At 39.8% G+C, this 10180-nt stretch overlaps 1 protein-coding gene across 1 annotated transcript in view; it reads right to left on the bottom strand.

The window, feature by feature from the left end:
* LOC122323336 (ephrin type-A receptor 4a-like) overlaps positions 1-5978 on the bottom strand; it is an 11122-nt gene extending 5144 nt beyond the window's left edge. The window contains exons 1-5 of the mRNA XM_043217080.1: positions 5750-5978; positions 5522-5660; positions 2881-2948; positions 2294-2419; positions 1969-2154 (exon numbers count right to left, since the gene is read on the bottom strand). Of these exons, the coding sequence (XP_043073015.1) occupies positions 1969-2154; positions 2294-2419; positions 2881-2948; positions 5522-5660; positions 5750-5978 (748 nt within the window). The remainder of the gene's footprint in view (positions 1-1968; positions 2155-2293; positions 2420-2880; positions 2949-5521; positions 5661-5749) is intronic.
* Positions 5979-10180: the final 4202 nt, after the last annotated feature.

Here is a 10180-nt window from a genome sequence, read left to right as displayed (position 1 = left end):
CTCAAAACAAGTTAAGCTCTAGCTTTAAAGCACACATTACTCTGAACAAAGCAATACTTTCAATGATTTACAAATGGCATTCTCTTATCTATTGTTCCTGCTTTTTATGGCACAAAGAAAAACTTTTCTTGAGGACTCAGCTGGAATGAACCTGAAAATACAGCCACGGATGGCAAAAGTTATCAGATAGCAGACTGGAGTCCGCTAATCTGATGGTTAGATGCACAATGGGTTTATAATAGAGACGATGACAGCTCTGTGTTTTTGCAAAGATGGGGGATAAAGAACTGAATGGGGCATTAAGGTCTATTCTGATTCCATTCTCTGAGCTCCTGACACATTTGCATTACAAAAAGCTCAATCACGGTCTAATTTTTTCCGTCTGAGGTGGTAATGATAGAGCGCCTCTCCGAAAGCTCTGTTACGTGACAGATGCTTTTCATATTACAGCGAAAAACTCTTTGTCTTTCTCGCCGGCGCTCCATCAGGCAGCATAAACACTCTTCAGCCTCTTTAATGCATCTCCGCTCGGCTCCATCAGTGCTGTGATTAGTCTGTGCGTACGAGGAGGGGGCTGGATTGACAGCTGCTTCTGTAATGCAGTGCGAGGAGGTCACTGACCTCTCCTATCCCCATCCCCTACACCATCAGGCTGATCCGTGACCTGTGAAATTACTCCGGCTATCATATCTCACCCAATCAGTGGAGGATCAGGACTCGTTTGCAAACCGACGCACGCACACATGTGTGTTATATTACTTGCCAGAAAGAGCAATATGGAAGATACGTAATATGATATTTTCACTGAGTTTTATTCGCAAATAATCACGTACAGTTGTGTTTGCATGCTGTACGTGCGCAGGAAAAAGGTTCCTGTCCAACTGTACATTTGTGCATAATTTATTCTTATTCAATTGTTTATTAATCAGGAATGTTCTCAAGAAGAGCGTGTGTACTATAGTTATTAATCCGTGTATAAATTTGCATACCTGCATACCTTGCATAACCTGTTATTATGTTGTAACAGCACAGAATAAAAAAAGGGAAAATGACTATTCTTTTATTTAATAAGAGAGGAAAAGCTGTACAGCCAACATTTAATAATACCTATTTGAACTGAATCAAACTAAAGGCCACCATTAGCATTTTGCACGAGTAAGGGGAACTGGGAGGAAATCTCGAGAGGATTAATGTTAATAACTCTGATGCTGAATATTCATGATCCCTCCCAAAACTCACATCCAATTATATGTTTGTATTATCGATATTCATGCAGCTGGCATGAATATGGACGGTCCTTTTGTTATAGAGCTTGTCAGTCTAATCCACAGAGATTTTAAGGAGGAAAAAATCCTAAAGAGAGATCGGTAGAGGAAATTATCGCTCAATAGTGACCAAAACACCTGTTGTAAGATACTGCTTTTTTAAAATGCAGACAATAGAAACTGAAACGCACAATAGTTGGCAAATTCAGGTTCAGAAGCATTATTCTAATCACAGCCAATATTAGCATCCTCGTTATCAGCGTGCAGGCAGTAAACACTCAGAGTAGCAATACAAGCAATCAGAGGTAATATAGACCTAATATGCGTTTATATAATGAAAGTGGTTTCTTCTATTTATTTTTTCTGCAAACAATTTAAGTCAACTTTCACCTTGATGATGTATTATCTCCGACCTTTCTAAAGACATTATCTTACCAGCTAGATTGATAATTCAAAGCTATAAAAGCAAATTCAAAGGCATACTGTCATAGCACATTTGTATTCTAAAGTAGAAGTAGGGCAGAAAATCACTGATATAAATATTGTCATACATATTTATTCGAATGAATATTCATGAACCGCGCTATTTGGTTTTTGTTGAAGATTGTAGGGTCAATTATCTATGTGTGGAAAACACAAGGGGTACAAACTATTTCCAGCAAAAGACGTTATGTGCAAATGTGTTTCGGATATAAATGCTTACATCTGGTAACGACTCCCTCCAGTCGAATGATGTTGGGATGGTCGAACTGGCCCATAATGCTGGCCTCACTCAGAAAGTCACGTCTCTGCTGCTCCGAATATCCGGCTTTCAGACTCTTTATGGCCACCTGGATCTCCCTCTTACTGGGCAGCCTCAGACGGCCACTGCAAACCTCTCCAAACTCACCTGAGAGTCAAACAAGAGCCTGTCAGTTAATTGAATTTGCCCTCAATCCCTTACTTCATTGCATTATAATCCCTTGGAGAGTTTTCAAGTGGTTTACACAAGTAGGGCATGTTTCTGAGGCAATTTGTTTTTGACTTACCGGCCCCAATAACTCTCTCGATCCGTATGTTGGAAACTTCGATCTCTTTGGCGAAGTCTCGCACCGCCTGGTTGGGGTCCTCATAAGTGTGTGGGTGAATGTACATGCGTGTTTCTGGAAGTTTGACTGCAATGCAAGAAGACAGTAGGAGTGAAGATAACATTAGGGTTACTTTACAGTCACTTTAGTTACCTAGACTGATCCATCCATTTTCCTAAAAGAAGGGGAGTGCTGCATTTTCAACCTCATTAAACATTGTCTTTGGCAGGCAGGAAAAGTGTCATTAGAGAAAACACACATTAGGCAACTAGAGCGATCAGAGACATCATTTATCAGCAGATGCATCAGAGGCTCTCTTCACTAACCGACAATTTGCTGGAAAAAACATGCGTTTTCTTTATTCATCCATCCAGCCAGACTGAATTATATTCACAGTTTGACTGGCCAGAAAAAATACAATCCTGATTTGATGACATCTCAAACTATGCACTATATTAGACATCTCAAAAAGTTTTGCCCAATATTTTGCTGATTACTCTTAAAAGATATGAGTTATTTTCCAAGACCAAAAAACCTGTGTGCATTACCTCGTCCATGCTGAAACTGCATTTTCTCTTCCTCTGGGTCTTGCTTTGCTTTAATATATCCACAGCGCCTGAAACAATAGAATAAGCACAATTAAAACAGACCGACACAATGAAATACATGCTTTCTCTCTCACTAAATCAACCAAGCAATCTCCAAAGACTAAGAAAATGTTGATGACCATAGAATCAAATCTACAGCGGTCTGGTCTGGTCACATATATCATCTTTTTACAGTGTAGTTTAACCATAATGTGTCTTTAGAGTCCGGTTTTCCCACCTAGTAAAGGATTTCACTGCTATAATCCGCTCTTTAGCACCGGGAAAATTCAATCCTGTCACCTCTGACTTTATCATTAACTACATCATTCCTCTCACAGTGGGATCATGAATAAGGAAATGCCCCAGATAATGAATATTCCAATACACTGGGGAGGAAAGGTGGCCAACGTAGAACTGATAATTATGTTCATTATTCATTTAATCCTCTTAGTGACACACGCTCACACATTCCCTTTTCCTGTCATGTCTTTAACAAGAACGAATTGCCAAAAATGTAATGTCCCAGGCTGAGTAGCCATAGTAATTATAAAGCATGTTGAAATGTGGAGAATGGCTGCAGAATGTCTACAGATGTTCACATGGCACGTTGGATGGGGACCAGGTGGAAAAAGCCATCCTATATGGGTTTCTAAAGGACATTGGCTCAGTAGTATGGGTGAAAATCCACTTATGAATAGAAAAGTAGACTGGAGTCTCTATTGTGCTACTGCAGATGACAAAATGCAAGGCATTTCCTCTAACTGCAGGTAAAGAAAGCTAAGAGGTCCACAGTAGAGAGAGTGTTATGAGTCAAACACCTTTGGGGAAATTCACACTGGACTCGCTGCATCCAAAACCAGCTAGAGTGCTGGGAAACAGGGCAGATTGCAGCATTTTTTTTCTGTTTTTAAACTAACTGCTTTTTTTTTTTATGTAGATAGCAGATAGATAAAAAAACAGCAAAAAAAGATCTATTGGATGAATGTGTACACAGGTGAGCAAAACAAAAATACACCTTTAGAAAACCTATAATACATGTAAAAGTGCCATTCAGAACTGAAATGACTTGATTCCAGTTCAAATACTTGAAACAAGGAATGCAGATGCAAATTTCGGTTTTATAAAATGATAGAGAGAATTGCTATTTAATTTGGATTTAAAAAAAGCAGATATCTAGAATGATAGAACAATAGTACAAGTCAAAATAATGATAGAATGACAGAGAGACAGAACAACAGAATGATAGAATGACAGATTAAATGGTTAAATAGCAGGTAAAACAACAGCAACAGATAAAAAGACAAAGTGACAAAAGAATCAAGCAACAGATTTGATAGAACAATATATTTAGGACAGAACTATAGATATATTGAAGGATAGAACAATAGATTGAAGGACAGAATTATAGAACGCCAGAATGTTAAAACAACAAAAGGTCTGAACAACAGTTAGAAGGATAGAGTGACAGACAGAACAATAGAATGATACCTAGATTGACAACAATGACTGATTTAACTATATTTATATTGATAGATGTATCAAGTGATAGAATGAGAGATAGAATGACAGAATGACAGAAGGTAAGCATGACAGACAGAATGATATCTAAACTAACAGAAAGATATAACTATATCTAGATTGATAGATGTATCAAGTGATAGAACGAGAGATAGAATGACAGAATGACAGATAGAAGGTAAGAATGACAGACAGAATCATATCTAAACTAACAGAATGATAGAACTATATCTAGAAGAATAGATATATCTACCGACAGAATGATAGATAGAATGATTGAGCGACTCCTGGAATGACAAATGGATAGATGGACAGATTCGATTCAAAATAACACTCAAGGACTCTAAATACAGCACTGCAATCAGTCCATAATGACAGTAAGAAATCACTAAACGTGCACCAATCTGCAATCAAACCGCTAAGCTAGTAATACTCCTGCAGCAGCTGTGAAAACTATCATGCTTCAGGGTTACCAGTATTTTGATTCTGGTATTGATTTTATACACAGTTAACAATGCTAATCAATACAGGATACACAGTCCCCTTCATTCAAGAGCTAGAGCATGCTCAGCTGCTCCAGAGCAGTCAAAGCATCGGGGCCCGAGGCCGGGGTTGGGGCGGGAGCAGACCTAGGGGTCTATTACATAATGGGAAGACTGCTGGGTTCATTCATACCCCCTCTAATCCGGTCTGTTGCATCTCCCTACGGAGCAGCGGGGGGTAAATCTTTCCCTTTCAGCTGTTGTACAGCCCCGTCTGGTGGGGGGTTCAGAGGTACATGTGTGTCGTTTCCTTTCTGCTGCTTTTAATGAGACTGGGGGTCTCAAGAGAGACCCCACCTGTTCATCAGCCACACATACACACGTACCCCCCTGAATAAATGCTCGGGGCCTAGTGTGCATCTGTGTGCAGGTACAACCCCCCAACCCCTACGATCTTTAACCGTCCCATGTGCGAAACACAGTCTATTAAGTGGAACATGCTTGCACGGGGGGCACAGGGCTGGAGGGGTTCGCCTGACTGAAGCATGTGGTAATCAGGGAGAGTAAATCGTCTCCGAAACCGACCCTGCTTGCTCTCTAACCTGCCCCGTCGTCCCTCGAGGTCCCGCAGACGGATCCCTCCCCCTTGCACCTGCCGCAGCGCTGATGAAACACTTCCCATGCCGCAGCGGGAGATCCGGGAGCTTCTAAAGTGAAGCGTGATCCCACCCTTCAACCTTCCTGTCACTCATTTGAATGCAATATGCACACTGCGGGGCTATTTGCATATTCTGTTATAACGGCGGATAAAAAAAAAAAACCTGACAGACTAGCGTCTAGGACTCTGCAATTAACACATTTTTCAACTCCGAAGCATTCCTCAAATCCCTTTTGTGCGGTGATAAAGACGTTTCGCAGCCCTACACCGCTGGAAGCCCTTTTGTCTATGACCCAGTTTCTTTTGCCTTTCTTCTTCCTCTCTTTTGTCTTTCTCTCGCTCTCACAGTGCAGAGCTTGTATCTGCAGGTGACAGTGGTGCAGCTTTGTATCTGCTGACATGGCTCATATCTTTCTCTGTGTCTTTGAGAAAGGGACGTCGAGTGTCATGGTGCTAAAGCAGAGAGACTGTTAAACTGTCTGGCCGGCTTGAGGGAACGATGAGTGAGAGCTGAGAAAGAGTTCGCCATAAGCATTTGGAAAAGGATGTAATGGAGATGTTGAGAAAATAGAAATTAAGTGCTTGTCAAGACAGTATTTTTGATCATACATACTTTAAAGGGTTACTCCTCCCCAAAATACAAATTGTATCACTAATCACATACCCCCATGTTGTTCCAAACCCATAATAGCTTTGTACATCTTCTGAACAAAGTTTAAGATATTTTTGATAAAATCCAGGATGCTTGTGACTGTCCCATTGACTGCCAAATGAGTCAAGGTGCAGAAAATATGAAAGACATCGTTTGAAAGCCATCAGCTGCCATCAGTGGTACAAATATAGTTCTGTGTTAGACTAAATCAAAAGATATGTCTTCTACATGCAATGACTTGGGGTTTAGAGATTAATGACAAAGTTTTTATTTTGGAGTTGTGTAACCCTTTAAGTATTAAATGCTTCTTTGGTTGGCCATAATTGGTTTTTGAGCCTATATGCACATAAATAATGTGGCTATATAAACTAGATCCCATCTGACAAAGAACCAAGTGGTTTGCTCGAACAGTCTCAGCATGAGATGATGTGCTACGAGCATAAAACACTGTCATTTTAATGTGGTAACTCTGTCCTCTGACCCTCAAACTAGTTCATTACATAATGATATTCCAGCTCATTGAGCTAATGAGGTAAAGCAGCTTCCAGCTGGGTCTTGAGATCTGTTCAGCATGTAGCGGACGGCAGGCCAGCTCAGGCTTTCACCTGCTACAAGGACATGCCAAGCCATTGGCATGGTCAATGCATCCCAGTAGGGTGGCATGAACAACAGAACAAAATTCAACTGATGTCCTTTTATGTTGCCACATGCCTGTTCTCCTAAAGGACAGTGTTAATTTGGAACGGTTCACTGAAGCATGTATTTTATCTGAAAAAATCTGTAAAGAGTCAACACACCTTTGAGCAGTAACTTTTGCTGGTCAATATCATGGATTATAAATGATTTCTCTCCAGACGTTTGCAATTTTGCTAACTTTTTCAGAGGTGCACAAGGACATATTGACACATCTGATGAAGACAAACTGAACAGACTCAAATGAACCGGAGTGATAACAGTAAATCAGATTTTTTTTTTCAACTAAAAATTGACAATGTGGTCCCCAGAGACATCTCTGTAAACCTTTCCTTCTACCTTAGTATAAAAAAATAGATTTACAATCAGGTTAATTACAAAAAGAGGAAATTATCGTGTGTTTGGAGGAAATGGACACTCATAAATTCTAAGCTCCTCTGACGGGTGTTTTAAAAACACTGACTCTATCAGTTTAAAGTGGTTCATTACGCTAATTGAAATCCAGAAGAAAATCNNNCAGACACATCTACAGCTGGCCTGCCATCAAACGCATGGAAATGAAATTGGAAGTGAAGCTGCGTGCCTAGAGTGAGCGAGTCATGATGTGCTCAGGGGCTACACAGCCAGCGATTTCTACTTGGAAAGGCACTGGGATAGCCAGATGGGAAAAAAACAACCCTGTTTAACAACCGAACACGCTCATGCAACCATTTCGGAATGGCATAGTAATTCCATTTTGTGTGTGTACTTGCACATGTTGCTATATTTCTCTGTTAAACACATACGAATGTACTAACTAAACAGTCACTGTACGGTATCAAACCCAAGGGCGAGATACAGGTAATGTCTGCACTAAATCAACAGAACAAGACCCATTAAGCCTTCGGCTGTGCCTCCAAAGCATGATCTACACTGCTCAAACAAAGAACTCCATAACAAAACACATTTACAAGCTACATTCATTCATGTTGGTAGATTGTGAACGAAATCTACTTCCCCTAAATGGCATCAGTTACACCATACTGTGGGTTTTTTCTCTACACAGAGAGAAATGTGGCACTGAAATCTTTCATTTTATGATTGTATATGTCTGTTTTCAGCTGCTACAATTACTCTTTTTTTACTCACTGATTGTTTATGTGATGATCTCAAGTAAACACCAGCAGAAAGAGCAACTGGTGCATTTTTTGTTGAAAATATGCATGTAGTCTAAACTGGAGAGTTTTGTATTTGTTCATTCTGATAGAATTGAATCATTTGCTCATTTTCGAAAATCCCATATATTCAACAGTCAGAGAGCAGCTGTTATATGGCGTGTACTTATTTTATTACGCAATGTATCATTTTCTTTCCCTTCTTGCTTGAACTAGCACACTACAAATCTGCCAAACCTTAATGTGATTGAGTAAGACAGACAGAGGCTAAAAAGCCGAAAAGGTTCCTCGCATAACACAAACACATAACCACTAATCAGAAATGCAATAGCCCCAATAATGGAATATTAACCAACAATTCATTTATCACTCCAGCTGAAATCAGCCATGTGGCTTCTAGATTTCATCATTAAACTGNGGGCTAAAAAGCCGAAAAGGTTCCCCGCATAACACAAACACATAACCACTAATCAGAAATGCAATAGCCCCAATAATGGAATATTAACCGACAATTCATTTATCACTCCAGCTGAAATCAGCCATGTGGCTTCTAGATTTCATCATTAAACTGCAATAATTCCATCCAACATGAGCATTAGTGAATGGTTTGGAGGCCGTCCAACTGGAGGTAAAGGGAATTGTTTTAATATCAGAAGCTTGATGTCTTCAACTTGTTTTCATGGCTGGCACACAATGCTCCTCAGACTTGCAAACGTTTGTGCTTTGGATAGTAGGCACCTGCTAGATGTACTGCAGCATCTGTCATTGTACTGAAATGTTCCACAGAAAGGATCTATAAAGTCTTTAAAGTGTGTCCTTCATTTTTAATTGCTTTTCTTGAAATAAGCAGAAAATAGGGGGGAAGTGAAAGACAAACGAAGACCATCTGCCAGCATCATCACAAGCCAATCAAAGCTGTTTTTTCCTCATCAAGTACCAGAATGCTGGCCAACTCCAAATCACTGGGAGCCCAAATCATTGCAAAAACAAAGTTGAACACACTAAACATGCCTGAACTCTTCATATTTCTCTGACCAACCTCAACTTTGGTGTGCAAACAAACGACAGACTTATGGGCCAGTGTTTCTACCACTCTTGACCAATGCATTTTCATGATTTGTTCCAGACATAAATGATTACATTTGGAAATAAAGAGGAAAAATGGAAGCACAAAGTGATAGATAATTATACAAAAAAACCCTCAAACAATTACGGAAATGCAAACATTTTATACTAATATCACAATTTTTTGACATTCCCTGGTTTTCCAAAAAGCCCTAACTGGTCACAAATCTTCCATTTTGCTGTATAAATTGTCAAAAAAAGCTAAGCATTCAAAACATCTTGCTGCCACTTGAGTTAAACTTAAAAAAAAAACAAAACAACAACAACAAAAACTGACGTATGTTTTCAAGACAGCAAGAGGATCAGAAATCAATGACCTCAAACTGTCAATAATGGAAAGGCCTTGCTCTCTCAAAGCTCAGCTGAGGTTCTGAAAGCAGTAAAAGAACCGAGGGCACTGTGAACTGAATACCTTGTTAAGTCCAGTATATATAGCTCAGTATAATCCAATGCCAAGGGACTGAATGCAATTACAGAGTTTAGCTTCACTCACCATTACGATTCATTGGCCTCCACACCACACTAGAAACGCGTCATTCGAGATCAGCATCAAAACTCTTTTTATTGCTTCCATGAGGGTCTTCCCACAAGCAGACACACATGCATTGGGATGGGGGTGGTGGAAACCATGAATAAGAGGTGGCAGCACCAAGGTTTTGGCTTGCAGGCATAAACTTGGCCGACATAACACATCCTACGGGACCTTTCTGTCACAGTGCATTATGGGTTACAAATTGCAAAGCAGACGGAAATCTCATTCTGTGTTACAACATACTGGATCATATAGCATCCAACAGTCGAAAAATCTCTAGTAAATCAGACTTTGAAATGTGAGTGCCGGTAAATACTAAAATAAAAAGCTGCACCGATGCCAGTCTTTCTGCAATATTGCTAGGAGAAATTAAATTGGGTAGCTGCCTTTGACGCTTACATTTTTTTATATGAGAAATGAGAGAGAAATTAATAATTGCATTATATT

This window comes from Puntigrus tetrazona, chromosome 19 (genome assembly GCF_018831695.1).
Source record: "Puntigrus tetrazona isolate hp1 chromosome 19, ASM1883169v1, whole genome shotgun sequence".
NCBI lineage: Eukaryota > Metazoa > Chordata > Actinopteri > Cypriniformes > Cyprinidae > Puntigrus > Puntigrus tetrazona.
This window is presented reverse-complemented; position numbering and strand designations above follow the sequence as displayed.